General features: G+C 44.3%; 1 protein-coding gene across 1 annotated transcript in view; it reads right to left on the bottom strand.

Moving 5' to 3' along the window:
• Positions 1-771, bottom strand: part of EGFLAM (EGF like, fibronectin type III and laminin G domains) — a 172,955-nt gene extending 172,184 nt beyond the window's left edge. The window contains exon 1 of the mRNA XM_081230395.1: positions 584-771. Coding sequence (XP_081086521.1) covers positions 584-680 — 97 coding nt within the window. The 5' untranslated portion in view covers positions 681-771. The remainder of the gene's footprint in view (positions 1-583) is intronic.
• Between the last annotated feature and the right edge of the window lie 18,296 nt (positions 772-19,067).

Here is a 19,067-nt window from a genome sequence, read left to right as displayed (position 1 = left end):
AATCGCAGAGCAAAGACAGGAGCTCAAATCACGGTAAAAATTAACCCGTTGGGTGCTCCTTTCTGAGAAAACGGCCCCAGAGTGGAAGAGGATCCTAACAGCAGAGGCCACATCCCTACACAGTGCGTGGGAAGGGCTGGAGATGGGCATAGGGTACACCAGGCAAATCTTCAGACACTTAACAGGAAATCGCTGGGCTCTGAACAATATGAATTCAATAAGCTGTTTAGAGACACAGGAGGAGCTGTTTGACTTTTCTTGCACAGTTGCAATCCTTGTAATTGAGACAGCATGATCGCTGCCCCAACTCTCAGCTCCCTGTGGTCAAATACAGAGCCCTCCACCTCTACTGTGTCTGGAAAATAGATCATTCTTTTAACAAACAAATATCCCTGGAACAGCCTGGCCTGGGAGGGGGAGGGCGAGGCTGGCGTCTTTTCTCGGCTCTGGGCCGAGAAGAACCTAGTTAAGTGCCGCTGGTCAGGGGTGAGAGAGGCGGTGCGTTGCCCGCTTTGGGTCCTCGCTAGAGACGGGGACCTGGGCGCTCCGGACGTGATGCTCCCGGGAGCACCGAGAGCATTACCTGGTTTTCTGAGAGCTGATCTGAGCGGCGCAGCGCCGGGTCCGAGGCTGGAAGCCAGGAGCAAGAGCCGGAGCAAGACGCCTCGAGTTAAATCCATTTCACCGCGGGCGCCTGCGAAGTTTCACCAAGTCCTGGGCGCACAGGGAAAGGGCGTCTCCTGAGATACGTCGGAGGACGCGGCCCCCGCGGATCCCCTGACCGAGCTGAGGAGGTGAAGGGCTGAGGAGCTGGACGGGAACCACGGAGGAGTCCACGGAGGCAGGACAGCAGCCGGGAGATCCGCGTGCGGGAGTGAAGCGGGCTTCGAGCAGCAGGGCTTTTCGGGCGGGGTGGGGGTTGGAGGGCGGGGATGGGGGCGGCGAGGGAAGCCGACGGGGAGGGACTGGCTGGCCGCGGGAGAGAGGGAGGGAGGCTCGACAGACCCGGGGATGGAATTACAATCGAGTGGAAGTGAGAGGGGCAGGCCCTGAGACAATTTACTCTTCGCCCATCTCTAGGGCAGAGAGCCCGCGCATCACCCCTCTAGCGACCCCCAGCGCAGCCCTTCCCGGCTGGTGACCTAGATTGGGGCGCTAGGAGGGGCCGACTTCAACCGCTAGAGACGCAGGGCAGGATTTAGGTGACTGCGAGTCCAGGACCCTCTGCCTTAGTCCTGAGCCTGAAATCGTGCGGCGCCTCCCCCTCCCCTGGTATACTCTCCTCCGGCCGCGCCCCTCTAGGTCGCTTCCACCTTCCTCGGGTACTTTACCAAACACCTCCAAAGCTTGCTCTAGCCGGTCCACCGCACTAGGAGTAAGGGGGATTGCAGAGGGAGGAGGAGAGGGTCTGTGATTTGCGGGGGGGGGGGGGGGGGGCGGGAGGGTGCGTAGGAGGAAGAGGGGGCGGGGCCGGCCAGGACACAGGCGCTAAGAAGATAAATGGGGTTTAAGGCGCGCAGATGGAGAGCTGAAGCCTGCCACTCTGTTGGAAACGCCGGGTGGAGATTAGGGCCCGGCACGGGGAAGTGTGGTGCCCTCCCACCAGAGGAAGGCAACTTGAGACCCTCCAGGGGAGGAGATGAAGCTCTGGGTTAAGCCTGGCTTTGCGGGGGCGGGGGGGAAGGAAGCGAACTCGAGCCCCCTGGCAGACCGAGAAGACCCGGCTGGGAGGGGGTGCGCGCCGGCCACGCTGGGGCTGGAGGCCGACGGGGAGTCCTGGCCACTGATCCTGGGACCAGGGTTTCCAGATCGGCTAGCTGGCCCGAAAAAGACCCCTTCCCCTCCGGATTTGCTGCCCGAGAACTCAGTAAAATGCGCCTGTTGCCGGGTTTCCAGGTGGCGCTGCTAGAGGAGACCCGTGGACTTAAGTCCCGTTGCACACCTGCGTGCTGATCTTCAAGCCAGCGAGACGAGAAGGCAGATACAATAAATAAACCAAGAGGGAATAAACCCTGAGGGAAAAGCAACCCTCGCCAGTTCCTGGGGAAACATTAAAGGCCCTAGGAAGTACCCCGCAGAGGGAGCCGAGGTCGCTGGCATGGGACTTCGTGCTGGGCTGGCCCCACCTGGCAGCATGGCAGAGGCTCCTGGCATCCTGGCCCTTCACTGTTAACCTGGGTTTGGGGACCCGGAGGGAACAATGTTGACCAATGTATCTCCCTTCCCCCCCAACCCCCAAAGATTTCTACTCCTCTTTTAGGAATGAAGTATCCTCCCTGGCTAGAGGGTTTGTACTGAGCCAGATCTAAGAATATGTTCCCTTCTGTGTTGGCATTCTCAGGTGTGCAGCTCTCCATAAAGAAATTCAAAGTCATGAGTCTTTGGAAGTCTTAGATGTCACACCAGAGCTTGTCCTTTTACACGGAGCTGGAGGAGAAAAGTCTTACAAACTGTGCTCTTCACTTCCATGTCCAGGAGACCGGCCATGTGACTGTCCCCAAGGCTACTAGTCTCAAAGGTAGCAGAATCCTAGACCCTTAGGATCAGAGCCCCTAGAGGTCATCTAGGTCCCGCCTCCATTCTACACAGGAATCTGCCTTCTGCATCCTTGGCTTGAACTCCACCTGTGACAAAGAGCATCTACCTTACCACCAGCCCAGAAGTTGTTGGATAGCTCTTTTTATGAGAAAGGGATTTCTTATATCAGACCTCAGGTGGCACCCAGAGCCAAGTAACTATTACCATGAAGACCCCTCCCATGTTGGTGTTGTGGTCTTTCCCACTTAAAAATGATTCTCCCTGATGTAGAAATTGGAAGTAATACTAACCATTAATATTATGGCTAGAATTTATATAACACCTCCCATGTACCCAACCCTCTTTGAAGGGCTTTATAATCCCACTAACAACCATACCATGTAGTTACTGTTATTAGCATTATCCCCATTTGACAGATGAGGAAACTGAAGCATGTAAAATTAGGTAACCTGCCCCAAATCATGCAGCTCCTGAGAGACAGAGCTCTGTACAGGTGGTCTGGTTCCAGAGTCCAGACTTTTAAGAAGACAGGTGGAGAGCAGACGCAGCAGTGGACCAAGAATCATGAGATCTGGGTGTTTAATAATAGGCTCTGCCTATAGTGCATCTTGGCAAAATGAAGGAGCCGGACGAAATCATCGCTGAGTTTCAGGGTTTGCTTTCTCTTTATTATCTAATAAAACAGCACCATCTAATCCAAGCCATTTTTGCTCTGAATGTGCCTTTTCAAAGACCTGTACAAATTGTCCATGGCGAATTTTGCAAGCTTGAGTTTCAGCCTTCTTGCTGAAATCCTCAGCAAGCACCCGTACCACCTCCTCATCCCTGGCCCCAGGCCTCCCTTCCATCTTCTGCAGATGACCATGGGCAATTTGGAAGCTGGCTTGGCTTCTTCAGAGGCCCCTTTGTTTCCTCTTTGCAAGGGTTACCTTTGATTATATTGTTATATTTTACTTTTGAGGGCTTCCAAACGCTCTGGATTCTCAGGCTATTGAGATAAAACCTTACTTCTTGAGATCTACTTGTTACAAATCTGGGGCACATGTTAGACCCGACTTATTCCCTTCCTTTGCTAGTCAAACCACATCCCCCAAGGTTTTCTCTTCTTCTAGTTTGACAGCCAGTTTACAGCACTTGTAAATCTGAATAAAGACAAATGGAACACTTGTCTTTCACTCTCTTCCTGCCTTCTGGGAGGAGAGGAACTAAAGAGGGCAAAGAGGCTTTGAATGTTTCCTTAAAAAAACACAAAAATCTGTTCAAATTCACTTGAGGTCTAAACTCAGTTAATAAGGTCACCAGCAGAAGAGTGACCTGCCTGCTTTGCTCAATATCATGGAAGAAGAGTATGATCTTTGCTTCATGGAATGGTTTTGGAGGCTGTTGCAAGAAAGTAAAGGCAAACTCACCAATTCTAGAATGTTTAGGAAGCCCGTAAATGAGAATGAAGAAAAGTCAGCTGCAAAGAAGCAGCTTTGGATTTAATTAATTTTTTGAATAGGTTACAGGTACATATAAAATTTGAAATGTACATCAAGCAGAGTGTATAGTGAAAAATAAGTTTCCTTTTACCGCTTCCTGTCTCAGAAGCAATGACTATTATCAGTTTCTTGTGTATCCTTCTAGAGATATTCTATGAACATACAAGCAAATATATATACACATACGTAACACAAACAGGAGCATCTTGTACACAGTTTTTAACCCAAAGATGCTTCCAAATCAGCAGTAACAGATCTGCCTCCCTTTTACTAACTGCTGAATAATATTTTATAGTAGGATGTACAACAATCTGTTTGTTCTTCCTTCTGTTGTTTCCAGTTTTATTATTATAGACAAGTAAATGATCTTGAATGTATAACAGTTTGCACATGTTATAATAGACTGTAGGGTACATCTCTAGGCTAGCCATTGCTCAGCCAGAGGGTAAGCGCCTTTTCATTATGATAGTTTGGCCAAATTTCCTCCCAAGGACATTATACAATTTACACTCCCACAAGAAATACACAAGCATGACTATTTCCACAAACTCTCACAAACACAGTATCTTATCAAACTAGAACTATATATTATACACATACATATTACATGTTTTAATAGACATACAACATATGAAGAAAAGTATACAAATAAGAACTGTGCCAATTGATGAGTTATATCAAAGTGAGCACACATGTATAACTACCATCCAGACCAAGAACTACAGCATGACCAGCACCCCCAGTAATCCCTCCTCATGCTTCATCTCTAGATGTGTGTATATATATATATATATATATATATATATATATATACATTTTTTTTTCTTTTTTGCTGTACGCGGGCCTCTCACTGTCGTGGCCTCTCCCGTTGCGGAGCACAGGCTCCAGACGCGCAGGCTCAGCGGCCGTGGCTCACGGGCCCAGCCACTCTGGGGCATGTGGGATCTTCCCGAACCGGAGCACGAACCCGTGTCCCCTGCATCGGCAGGCGGACTCTCAACCACTGCGCCACCATGGAAGCCCCTAGATGTATATATTTTTGAAGAAGAAGAATGAGGAGAGTTCAAACCTCCCATTCACTTTTAATTAGAATACACAAATAAAAATAGATCAGCAAAAAGTGTAAACACTTCCCATCCTCAGTATGAAACAAGCATTAATAAAGATGTGATCCCATTATGTGCAAGGCTCTGTGCTGAGAACAGAATGACTACAGGAAAGAAAAGACAACAATGTCTTTCTTCTGCACTCAAGAAGACCACCGTTTTGTTGAGAGAAGGCAGTTGCGCACAAAGCAGAGCAAAGGAAGCACCAGGTAAGAGTGCAACATGCTGTTGTGTGTCAGGAGAGGAAGACCCTGCATTTCAAATAATAAGTTATGTAATCTTATACTATAAAATACAGCACTCAGCATCATGAGTGTTTAAATCATGCTTATATACATAATAGGATTCACCAGGGACAGAACTGGAATTACCAAGGTATATCACCTGGTATTCCCAAACTTGTGGACAAAGTGGACAAAGCAAGATGCAGAACAGAGTGCAAGTGTTAATTGAGTGTGGGAAGGGGACTGAGGGGTCTGGGATGATGTTTTTACTACTTATATTTTTAATCATAGGAATGTCTTTATTGGGGTTAGAAAGAAAGTATGGGGCTTCCCTGGCGGCGCAGTGGTTGAGAGTCTGCCTGCCGATGCAGGGGACGCGGGTTCATGCCCCGGTCCAGGAAGATCCCACATGCCACGGAGTGGCTGGGCCCATGAGCCACGGCCGCTGGACCTGCACATCCAGAGCCTGTGCTCCACAATGGGAGAGGCCACAAGAGTGGGAGGCCCGTGTACTGCAAAAAAAAGAAAAAAGAAAGAAAGAAAGAAAAAGAAAGTGTGAATGAATTTTAAAAGAATATAGGGCAGCCTAGGTGGAGTATCTGGTGGGACAGGAGGAATGGTAGGGACTGAGAAACCAAGAGAAGAGATACAGACCCCAGACATCTTAGAAGGAGAGAAGAAGTTTGAGACAGGCAGTCCCTTCAAAGAGGAGGGGGCATGAAAGGCAGACCTCACAGATCATGTGATTCTGTCTGGTGCTGCCAGATTTAATGTAAGAAAGAGAGAGCTGGAGCTACCGTCTTCCTGGAAATGCAGGGAACCCGCAGAACATTGACGATGTTGGGGTCTCCAGTGACCTGTGAACCACACACAACACAACAAAATGCAGGAGCCCTGCAGTGCCCACAGGCAAGTGCTCAGCATACTAACGGGCATCTATTTCGAGAGTCAGCATGCAACTTCAAAATGCAGGGCTTGTTTGTGAAATGACACAATCTCAAGAAAATCTCGGTGGACTAGAGGTCAGGAGACCTTCCCTGTGGCTCTAGCCCTGTCACGAACAGTCAATGGGACATTAGTGATTCAATCAACCTCTTTAGACCTTATTTTTCTCCTCTATCAAATGACGGTGTTGGATGAGAGGATGTCTTCGCTAGTCCTGGGGCTCACAGTCTCAGCATCGTGGAAGAACCTCTTTACTTTCCCCAGGATAGACAGATGTCACTACTTAAAAACAGCAAGAACTCTTGCAAAAAGTTTCTTCTCAGAAAAACTTTGAATTTGGAAAGCAGGGTCTTGTTAAAAGAAAGAAAGAAAGAAAGAAGGGGGGAGAGAGAGAGAAAGAAAGAGAGAGGGAGAAGAAGGAAGGAAGGAAGGAAGAAAGAAAGAAGAAAGAAAGAAAGAAAGAAAGAAAGAAAGAAAGAAAGAAAGAAAGAAAGAAAGAAAGAAAGAAAGCAGGACAAAAGCCTCTGAGAAGGCTTAGGATGCAGATTCACAGTTTCCAAGCAGGCCATATCCAGTCCATCCAGACAGAGGAAATGGGGAGGTGTGAGAAAGGAGGGGCAGGGGAGACCAGTGTGGGGAGGTGGGTGTAGGAAGCAGAGGAATGCTGGCTCAGTTTCGGGGTTATTTAATGACAGTGCATTAAATAACCAGAAAATCCGGATTTTCTGATGCCAAGAGAAAACCTGTGGAAGGAAGCAAAAGACCAGTTTTTCCATCTGAGTTTGGTTATATCTGTATTTGGATGTTTCTTAAAGGAGGAAATGAGGAGAGGACTGGGAGATTTGAAGATACAGTCTGATGTCACCAAGTGGGAGGTGTCAAGGAGGTGCAAAGTAGCTGAGTAAGAGGAGACTTGGCTTGTACCCAGCCCCCAGGGAGGAGAGGTGTGAAAGGAAAAAGTTTAAGCAAGAGAAGAAGTCGTGTAGCCCGTCAGGATAGCAGGGCTGCTGGAAGCAAAGAGGAATGGGATAGCTTCAAAGGAAAATCCAAAAAATAAGAGGGATGGCTTAGATCCATGTTTTTAAGTTAATTGTTGACATAAAGAAAGATCAATGGTGAAGGATGAGGGAGAAATTAGCCTTGGTTTCCTCCCCTGTATAATGGGATGTAACACCCACTTTAAAGGCTGTGCCCATCAGCTGGGATAACCCAGTGCACTATACATACCATACCCTTGGCATTCACTAAATGTTGGCTTTATTTCATTCCATCGATCTCACATTTATCACAGAGACAAGCTAAGTTCTCTCCAGAGTTAAATGCTAGAAGCACTAGTGGATTACTGCTAGGATGGCAAATAAGACCAAAGATAAAGCTTTGATCCAGATACTTTCAATGTGAACTGGAAATAATGGAAAATCAAGGTGTGTATTTTGGGACAATGAAAGATATCTCCCAAAAGATAATGATATACTAGATAGGGATTCTCCAGGGAAGGAAGAATGGCTGAGCCATCAAAACAAATAAAGATACACACAGGATACAACTACCACTGGTAGCCGCCAATTAGTCCTCTCTGCTCCTGGGAACACTGAGGCCCATTCATATTTTCCTTCAGCTTTAGTGTCTCTTAATTGATCCAGTATGCGTACTTTCCATGTTCCCTGTTTTCTTCCTTGCTTATTACTTATTATATTCCCTGGATGAGTCACATTGCCTCCCTGGCATCAGTTTCCTGAGCTGAACTGAATGGAGCACAAGACCTTTCCCCACTGGGACATTCTTGAATCCACGTTTGGGCATAATGGCCCCAGGCACATCCTCCTCAATTATGTCCAGACCCCAATGGCTTATCCTGGGAAATGCTGCCATGGCTCTGGTGTCTGAGCTAAAGGAATAGACCAAAGTGGTTGCTGAGTCCAGATGATGGGAAAAAACCCAAGAAGCAGTTGGAGAATGTGGAGATGTTGACTTGCATGAAGACGGCAGTCCTGAAAGTATTTGTGTGGTGAACAGAGAGGGATGGCTTTAATTGTTCTTTGGTTCTAGGCTCTATTTATAATCATGGGTTTAGTGGACACAACAATAATAATGACACACAATTCAAGCTATTCACTTTTACTGAGGTGAAAATCAGACAGCAGCAATACAATGACTTTGAATGTGTAAGAAAGTGTCCCCATGGATCCCCACCCATGCAGGTATATACCTGGGCCCGTCTCAAACAGTAGAGAGCTATATGTAAGGAAATTAGGACAAAGAAGAAACCCAGAAGTCAAGGAAATGAAGTGGAAGATACAGAGAATGGGAAGAGCATTATTCTCACACATGTTCCCGAAAGTCCACAGAATTAGCTCACAAGTTTGATAGCACGACTTCAAATTTTAACAATTTAACATATTAACAACCAGTCAAGTAGATAAACAAAATTACCAGTTCAAATAGGTGGCTCTTTACAGGTGTGCCCTTCTTTAAGAAATCTGAATATATGTAAAATATTCATTTGGGGGATGATTGGGATTTTTTCACAATTTTTAAACAATTTTAGAAAGTAGTCACTACAGGGAAATTTTCCCAAATGTTTTAATTGAAAGTAGAATAGACAAACTAAAGTGTTAGCTTCAGTTTCAATTTATCTGTATTCAAATGTAAAAATAAAGCATTAGTCTTTAAAAAAATAAATTTATTTATTTTTATTTTTGGCTGCATTGGGTCTTCGTTGCTGTGCGTGGGCTTTCTCTAGTTGCGGCGAGCAGGGGCTACTGTTCGTTGCGGTGCGCAGGCTTCTCATTGCGGTGGCTTCTCTTGTTACGGAGCACGGGCTCCAGGTGCACAGGCTTCAGTAGTTGTGGCACACGGGCTCTGTAGATGTGGCTCACGGGCTCTAGAGCACAGGCTCAGTAGTTGTGGTGCACGGGCTTAGCTGCTCCACGGCATGTGAGATCTTCCCAGACCAGGGATCGAACCCGTGTACCCTACATTGGCAGGCAGATTCTTAACCACTGCACCACCAGGGAAGTCCAAAAATAAAGCATTATTGAAATGAAAATGTAAGCCAGTGAAGAAAGTAGAAAATATGTACCAAAATTGAGATTTCATTAAAAACATATTAAATTCAAATGTTACAGTAATAGAAGACAAGAATTATACTTAGAAAAAAGATCCTTCTTAAAACGTTCTCCATCTTCCTCGCTCACATTTTTTTAGGCAGCCAAATTACATGTTCCTTAATGGAGAACAGAAATACTCTAAAATTCTCTGTACTTTTCAGGCACCCAAACCACAATCTTCTCTTCCTACAATACTTGCTTAGTCTACAGAGTAAACGTCAATGTCCTCTCTAGATTACTTATTGGGATGTTTAAAGAACTGAGAATAATCAAATTTTTAAATCCTTCACGTATCTATAAATCTGTCTAATGTGTCATATTCATGGTTAAACAACACTTGAATATGTTTCTCCAGATTTGAAGCCTGGGTAAGCAGGGATGGGAGGGAGAAGAAGATGTGATGGCACCTCCTCCCCGAATATCCAAATTAATTTGACGAGTATTTAGTGTTCAAAACACATATGTGAAAAGGAAAGTTTGTAAGTTGTACATTTTCTAAATTTTATTTGAATATGTGAATGATACTCATTAGACTCTAGAATGTTAGAACTCCCAAACTTATTTATTATTGAGTTCACTTTGTGTTATATTTTTAGTAATAGTCAATTAAAATCACTATGGGTAGTAATTTGAATTTCCTTTTAAAATAACACTCTCTCCCTACTCCTCAGACTTTTGACTTGATCATGTATTTAGTCTGTTCAGAATTACTGTTAACAAGATTTATATATTTCCAAGCAACACTTAGTCTAATGCAGCACTATTAAAATAAAACTAGATAGTTTAAAAGGTAATAAACGTCAACAAAATCAGTCTCCCATAATCTTGAAAAAATGCAGCTTTCAGTTTCTGAAACAGTCATGTCACAGATGAAAGTGCTTATTACTCAAGAGGATTATTGAGTGGAGAAAAACATCCGGTCACTTTTGAGGCCAGCAAGACGATGACATTAGCAAAATTTCTCTTAGACCCATCAGGCCAAGGACTAGACTGGGCACCCCATGTTCAGCTGATGGAGCCCACTTACCCGACAGCTGTAGAGGTTCTTGCTTCCTTACACCTCCCTCACCCCCAGAGAACCACGAATGCAGAAGCAAGAGGAAAGGCTGGAAACCAGAAGTGGGCTGGCCAAAGGAGAACTTCCCCTTCTTGGCCTGACCTAGCCCCTTCCTGCCCAAGGCAGCTTAGCTGGCCAAGAACTGGTCATGACCAAGAACTAGGCATGAAGTCTGCCCCTCAGCAACCTAACATCCCATCATATACTTTCTTCTCATTCCCTAACTCCTGGTTCCTCCAACCCAGAATACTGCTGTGTGAATTGTCAAGCCTACAAGTGTATGATATGAAAATGTTTGCAATAAATTATTTATGCTGATTTAAAAAAAACTATTTCCAGGCAAAATGAGGGGATATGTGTATTTTCACAGAAAATTAAAGCAAGGAATGAAGTAAATGGCTTAAGATGCAAATGGATAGCTCTTGATCACCAGTCCATACTTGGTTACACATTTAGAGTATTGTGGGAACTTCATAAAATACCAATGCCAGAGGTTCAGATTTTATTAGTCAGAGATAGGGCCTCAACATAGGGATTTTTAAAAGATCCCCAAGTGATTTTTTTTTTTTTTTTAAGTTTATTTATTTATTTTTTTAATTAGTTTCTGCTTTATAACAAAGTGAATCAGTCATACATATACATCTGTTCCCACATCCCTTCCCTCATGCATCTCCCTCCCTCCCACCCTCCCCATCCCACCCCTCCAGGCGGTCACAAAGCACCGAGCTGATCTCCCTGTGCTCTGCGGCTGCTTCCCACTATCTATCTACCTTACGTTTGGTAGTGTATACACGTCCATGCCTCTCTTTCGCCTTGTCACAGCCCACCCTTCCCCCTCCCCATATCCTCAAGTCCATTCTCAAGTAGGTCTGCGTCTTCATTCCCGTTTTGCCCCTAGGTTCTTCATGACATTTTTTTTTTAAATTCCGTATATATGTGTTAGCATACGGTATTTGTCTTTCTCTTTCTGACTAACTTCACTCTGTATGACAGACTCTAGGTCTATCCACCTCATTACAAATAGCTCAGTTTCGTTTCTTTTTATGGCTGAGTAATATTCCATTGTATATATGTGCCACATCTTCTTTATCCATTCATCCGATGATGGACACTTAGGTTGTTTCCAGCTCCGGGCTATTGTGAATAGAGCTGCAATGAACATTTTGGTACATGTCTCTTTTTGAATTATGGTTTTCTCAGGGTATATGCCCAGTAGTGGGATTGCTGGGTCATATGGTAGTTCTATTTGTAGTTTTTTAAGGAACCTCCATACCGTTCTCCATAGTGGCTGTACCAATTCACATTCCCACCAGCAGTGCAAGAGTGTTCCCTTTTCTCCACACCCTCTCCAGCATTTATTGTTTCTAGATTTCTTTTTTTTTTTTTAATTAGTTTCTGCTTTATAACAAAGTGAATCAGTCATACATATACATCTGTTCCCACATCCCTTCCCTCATGCATCTCCCTCCCTCCCACCCTCCCCATCCCACCCCTCCAGGCGGTCACAAAGCACCGAGCTGATCTCCCTGTGCTCTGCGGCTGCTTCCCACTATCTATCTACCTTACGTTTGGTAGTGTATATATGTCCATGCCTCTCTTTCGCTTTGTCACAGCTTACCCTTCCCCCTCCCCATATCCTCAAGTCCATTCTCAAGTAGGTCTGTGTCTTTATTCTCGTTTTGCCCCTAGGTTCTTCATGACATTTTTTTTTAAATTCCGTATATATGTGTTAGCATACGGTATTTGTCTTTCTCTTTCTGACTAACTTCACTCTGTATGACAGACTCTAGGTCTATCCACCTCATTACAAATAGCTCAGTTTCGTTTCTTTTTATGGCTGAGTAATATTCCATTGTATATATGTGCCACATCTTCTTTATCCATTCATCCAATGATGGACACTTAGGTTGTTTCCAGCTCCGGGCTATTGTGAATAGAGCTGCAATGAACATTTTGGTACATGTCTCTTTTTGAATTATGGTTTTCTCAGGGTATATGCCCAGTAGTGGGATTGCTGGGTCATATGGTAGTTCTATTTGTAGTTTTTTAAGGAACCTCCATACCGTTCTCCATAGTGGCTGTACCAATTCACATTCCCACCAGCAGTGCAAGAGTGTTCCCTTTTCTCCACACCCTCTCCAGCATTTATTGTTTCTAGATTCCTTGATGATGGCCATTCTGACTGGTGTGAGATGATATCTCATTGTAGTTTTGATTTGCATTTCTCTAATGATTAATGATGTTGAGCATTCTTTCATGTGTTTGTTGGCAGTCTGTATATCTTCTTTGGAGAAATGCCTATTTAAGTCTTCTGCCCATTTTTGGATTGGGTTGTCTGTTTTTTTGCTATTGAGCTGCATGAGCTGTTTATAAATTTTGGAGATTAATCCTTTGTCAGTTGCTTCATTTGCAAATATTTTCTCCCATTCTGAGGGTTGTCTTTTGGTCTTCTTTATGGTTTCCTTTGCTGTGCAAAAGCTTTGAAGTTTCATTAGGTCCCATTTGTTTATCTTTGTTTTTATTTCCATTTCTCTAGGAGGTGGGTCCAAAAGGATCTTGCTGTGATTTATGTCATAGAGTGTTCTACCTATGTTTTCCTCTAAGAGTTTGATAGTTTCTGGCCTTACATTTAAGTCTTTAATCCATTTTGAGCTTATTTTTGTGTATGGTGCTAGGGAATGATCTAATCTCAAACTTTTACATGTCCCTGTCCAGTTTTCCCAGCACCACTTATTGAAGAGGCTGTCCTTTCTCCACTGTACATTCCTGCCTCCTTTATCAAAGATAAGTTGGCCATATGTGCGTGGGTTTATCTCTGGGCTTTCTATCCTGATCCACTGATCTATCTTTCTGTTTTTATGCCAGTACCAGACTGTCTTAATTACTGTAGCTTTGTAGTATAGTCTGAAGTCAGGGAGCCTGATTCCTCCAGCTCCGTTTTTCGTTCTCAAGATTGCTTTAGCTATTCGGGGCCTTTTGTTTTTCCAAACAAATTTTGAAATTTTTTGTTCTAGTTCTGTGAAAAATGCCATTGGTAGTTTGATAGGGATTGCATTGAATCTGTAGATTGCTTTCGGTAGTAGAGTCATTTTCACAATATTGATTCTTCCAATCCAGGAGCATGGTATATCTCTCCATCTATTTGTATCATCTTCAATTTCTTTCATCAGTGTCTTATAGTTTTCTGCATACAGGTCTTTTGTCTCCTTAGGTAGGTTTATTCCTAGATATTTTATTCTTTTTGTTGCGATGGTAAATGGGAGTGTTTTCTTGATTTCATTTTCAGATTTTTCATCATTAGTGTATAGGAATGCCAGAGATTTCTGTACATTAATTTTATATCCTGCTACTTTACCAAATTCATTGATTAGCTCTAGTAGTTTTTCGGTAGCATCTTTAGGATTCTCTATGTATAGTATCATGTCATCTGCAAACAGTGACAGCTTTACTTCTTCTTTTCCAATTTGGATTCCTTTTATTTCCTTTTCTTCTCTGATTGCTGTGGCTAAAACTTCCAAAACTATGTTGAATAAGAGTGGTGAGAGTGGGCAGCCTTGTCTTGTTCCTGATCTTAGTGGAAATGGTTTCAGTTTTTCACCATTGAGGACAATGTTGGCTGTGGGTTTGTCATATATGGCCTTTATTATGTTGAGGAAAGATCCCTCTATACCTACTTTCTGCAGGGTTTTTATCATAAATGGGTGTTGAATTTTGTCGAAAGCTTTCTCTGCATCTATTGAGATGATCATATGGTTTTTCTCCTTCAACTTGTTAATATGGTGTATTACATTGATTGATTTGCGTATATTGAAGAATCCTTGCATTCCTGGGATAAACCCCACTTGATCATGGTGTATGATCCTTTTAATGTGCTGTTGGATTCTGTTTGCTAGTATTTTGTTGAGGATTTTTGCATCTATGTTCATCAGTGATATTGGCCTGTAGTTTTCTTTCTTTGTGACATCCTTGCCTGGTTTTGGTATCAAGGTGATGTCGGCCTCGTAGAATGAGTTTGGGAGTGTTCCTCCCTCTGCTATATTTTGGAAGAGTTTGAGAAGGACAGGTGTTAGCTCTTCTCTAAATGTTTGATAGAATTCACCTGTGAAGCCATCTGGTCCTGGGCTTTTGTTTGATGGAAGATTTTTAATCACAGTTTCAATTTCAGTGCTTGTGATTGGTCTATTCATATTTTCTATTTCTTCCTGAGTCAGTCTTGGCAGGTTGTGCATTTCTAAGAATGTGTCCATTTCTTCCAGGTTGTCCATTTTATTGGAATAGAGTTGCTTATAGTAATCTCTCATAATCTTTTGTATTTCTGCAGTGTCAGTTGTTACTTCTCCTTTTTCATTTCTAATTCTATTGATTTGAGTCTTCTCCCTTTTTTTCTTGATGAGTCTGGCTAATGGTTTGTCAATTTTGTTTATCTTCTCAAAGAACCAGCTTTTAGTTTGGTTGATCTTTGCTATCGTTTCCTTCATTTCTTTTTCATTTATTTCTGATCTGATCTTTATGATTTCTTTCCTTCTGCTAGCTTTGGGGTATTTTTGTTCTTCTTTCTCTAATTGCTTTAGGTGCAGGGTCAGGTTGTTTACTCGAAATGCTTCCTGTTTCTTAAGGTGGGATTGTATTGCTATAAACTTCCCCCTTAGAACTGCTTTTGCTGCGTCCCATAGGTTTTGGGTCGTCGTGTCTCCATTGTCATTTGTTTCTAGGTATTTTTTAATTTCCTCTTTGATTTCTTCAGTGATCACTTCGTTATTGAGTAGTGTATTGTTTAGCCTCCATGTGTTTGTATTTTTTACACATCTTTTCCTGTAATTGATGTCTAGTCTCATAGCATTGTGGTCGGAGAAGATACTTGATACAATTTCAATTTTCTTAAAATTACCGAGGCTTGATTTGTGACCCAAGATATGATCTATCCTGGAGAATGTTCCATGAGCACTTGAGAAAAATGTGTATTCTGTTGTTTTTGGATGGAATGTCCTATAAATATCAACTAAGTCCATCTCGTTTAATGTATCATTTAAAGCTTGTGTTTCCTTATTTATTTTCATTTTGGATGATCTGTCCATTGGTGAAAGTGGGGTGTTAAAGTCCCCTACTATGAGTGTGTTACTGTCGATTTCCCCTTTTATGGCTGTTAGTATTTGCCTTATGTATTGAGGTGCTCCTATGTTGGGTGCATAAATATTTACAATTGTTATATCTTCTTCTTGGATCGATCCCTTTATCGTTATGTAGTGTCCTTCCTTGTCTCTTCTAATAGTCTTTATTTTAAAGTCTATTTTGTCTGATATAAGAATTGCTACTCCAGCTTTCTTTTGATTTCCATTTGCATGGAATATCTTTTTCCATCCCTTTACTTTCAATCTGTATGTGTCTCTAGGTCTGAAGTGGGTCTCTTGTAGACAGCATATATATGGGTCTTGTTTTTGTATCCATTCAGCCACTCTGTGTCTTTTGGTGGGAGCATTTAGTCCATTTACATTTAAGGTAATTATTGATATGTATGTTCCTATTCCCATTTCCTTAATTGCTTTGGGTTCGTTATTGTAGGTATATTCCTTCTGTTGTGTTTCTTGCCTAGAGAAGTTCCTTTAGCATTTGTTGTAAAGCTGGTTTGGTGGTGCTGAACTCTCTCAGCTTTTGCTTGTCTGTAAAGGTTTTAATTTCTCCATCAAATCTGAATGAGATCCTTGCTGGGTAGAGTAATCTAGGTTGCAGGTTTCTCTCCTTCATCACTTTAATTATGTCCTGCCACTCCCTTCTGGCTTGTAGGGTTTCTGCTGAGAGATCAGCTGTTAACCTTATGGGGATTCCCTTGTGTGTTATTTGTTGTTTTTGCCTTGCTGCTTTTAATATGATTTCTTTGTGTTTAATTTTTGACAGTTTGATTAATATGTGTCTTGGTGTATTTCTCCTTGGATTTATTCTGTATGGGACTCTCTGTGCCTCCTGGACTTGATTAACTATTTCCTTTCCCAAATTAGGGAAGTTTTCAACTATAATCTCTTCAAATATTTTCTCAGTCCCTTTCTTTTTCTCTTCTTCTTCTGGAACCCCTATAATTCGAATGTTGGTGCGTTTAATGTTGTCCCAGAGATCTCTGAGACTCTCCTCTGTTCTTTTCATTCTTTTTTCTTTATTTTGCTCTGCATCAGTTATTTCCACTATTTTATCTTCCACCTCACTTATCCGTTCTTCTGCCTCAGTTATTCTGCTATTGATCCCATCTAGAGTATTTTTCATTTCATTTATTGTGTTTTTAATCGATGCTTGATTCATCTTTAGTTCTTCTAGGTCCTTGTTAACTGTTTCTTGCATGTTGTCTATTCTATTTCCAAGATTATGGATCATGGAAATAGAATCTTGGATCAGCTTTACTATCATTATTCTGAATTCTTTTTCAGGTAGACTGCCTATTACCTCTTCATTTGTTAGGTCTGGTAGGTGTTTATCTTGCTCCTTCACCTGCTGTGTGTTTTTCTGCCTTCTCATTTTGCTTATGTTACTGTGTTTGGGGTCTCCTTTTTGCCGGCTGCAGATTCGTAGTTCCCGTTGTTTTTGGTGTCTGACCCCAGTGGCTAAAGTTGTTTCAGTAGGTTGTGTAGGCTTCCTGGTGGGGGGGACTAATTCCTGTGCTCTGGTGGTTGAGGCTCGATCTTGTCTTTCTGGTGGACAGGTCCACGTCTGGTGGTGTGTTTTGGGGTGCCTATGGCCTTAATATGTTTTTAGGTAGCCTCTCTGCTAATGGGTGGGGTTGTGTTCCTGCCTTGCTAGTTGCTTGGCATAGGGTGACCTGCACTGTAGCTTGCTGGTCGTTGACTGAAGCTGGGTGCTGGTGTTGGGATGGAGATCTCTGGGAGATTTTTGCTGCTTGATATTATGTGGAGCTGGGAGGTCTGTTGTGGACCCGTGTCCTGAAGTTGGCTCTCCCACTTCAGAGGCACAGCACTGGCTCCTGGCTGCAGCACCAAGAGCCTTTCATCCACCCGGCTCAGAGTAACAGGGAGAAAAAGTAGAAAGAAAGAATTAGTAGAAGAAAGAAAGAGAGAGGGAAAGAAAGGAAGAAGGGAAGAAAGGAAGGAAGAAAGGAAGGAAGAAAGAAAGGAGGGAGGGAGGGAGGGAGGAAGGCTGGAAAGAAAGAAGGAAAGAAAGGAGGGAGGGAGGGAGAAAGGAAAGGAAGAAAGACAGGAGGGAGGGAGGAAGGAAAGAAAAAGAAAGTGGAAAGAAGAAGGGTGGGAGGGAGGAAAGAAAAAGAAAGAAGGAAAGGAGGAGCGGAGGGAGGGAGGGAGGAAGGGAGAGTAGGAAAAAAAGAAAGAGCAGGTAAAGTAAAATAGAATAAAGTATGAAATATAGTAGCGTTATTAAAATTAGAAAGTAATTATTGAAAAAAAAAAAAAAAAAACGGACCGATAGAACCCTGAGACATATGGTGGAAGCAAAGCTATACAGAGAGAATCTTACACAGAAGATTACACATACACATTCACAAAAAGAGAGCAGGGGGAAAAATCAAAAATCTTGCTCTCCAAGTCCACCTCCTCAATTTGGGATAATTCGTTGTAAAAAGAGGAAAAGGGCGAGAAGTCTGAAATCTTGCTCTCTAAGTCCACCTCCTTAATTTGGAATAATTCGTTGTAAAAAGAGGAAAAGGGGGGAAAGTCTTAAATCTTGTCCTCAAAGTCCACTTCCTCAATTTGGGATGATTCGCTGTCCATTCATGCACTCCACAGACGCAGGGCACATCAAATGGACCGTGGAGCTTTAATCCGCTGCCTCCGAGGCTGCACAGAGAGATTTCCCTGCCTCTGCTCTCACAGCTCCCGGGTCTCAGCCTTGGACCTGGCCCCGCCTCTGCGCGTAGGTCGCCGGAGGGCGTCCGTTCTTCGCTCAGACAGGACGGGTTTAAAGGAGCCGCTGATTCGGGGGCTCTGGCTCACTCAGGCAGAGGGGAGGGAGGGGCGCGCAGTGTGGGGCGGGCCTGCGGCGGCAGAGGCCGGCGTGACGTTGCAGCAGCCCGTGGCGCTCCGTGCGCTTTCCCGGGAAAGCCGTCCCCGGGTCTCGGGGACCCCAGCAGTGGCGGGGTGCACAGGCCCCCCGGAAGGCGGGGCGGACAGTGACCCGCGCTCGCACACAGGCCCCGCGGCGGCGGCGGCGGCGGCGGCGGCGGCGGGCCGCGGCGGGCGGGCGGCGGCGGCGGCGGCGGCCCACGCCCGTCTCCGAGGTCCGTGCCTTACCCGCGGCTCGTGCCTGTCACCGGCGCTTCCCCAAGCAGCCCTCTTAATGCCCTCTCCTCGCGCACCAGGAAACAAAAGGGAAAAAAGTCTCTTGCCTCTTCAGCAGCTCCAGACCCTTTCCCCGGACTCCCTCCGGGCTAGCCGTGGTGCACTAACTCCTTCAGGCTCTCTTCCTGCCGCCAGCCCCAGTCCTCTCCCTGCGCTCCGACTGAAAGCCGATACCCGAGCCTCAGCTCCCAGCCCCGCCCGCCACGGCGGCCGAGCAGACAAGCCTCTCGGGCTGGTGTGTGCCTGAGGGCACCGGTCCTCTGTGCCAGAATCTCTCCGCTTTGCCCTCCGCACCCCTGTTGCTGTGCTCTCCTC

Source organism: Mesoplodon bidens (assembly GCF_964165515.1).
Source record: "Mesoplodon bidens genome assembly, chromosome: 4".
NCBI classification, from domain to species: Eukaryota; Metazoa; Chordata; class Mammalia; order Artiodactyla; family Ziphiidae; genus Mesoplodon; species Mesoplodon bidens.
The sequence above is the reverse complement of the archived record's forward strand: the minus strand, read 5'-3'. Positions and strand labels throughout refer to the sequence as shown.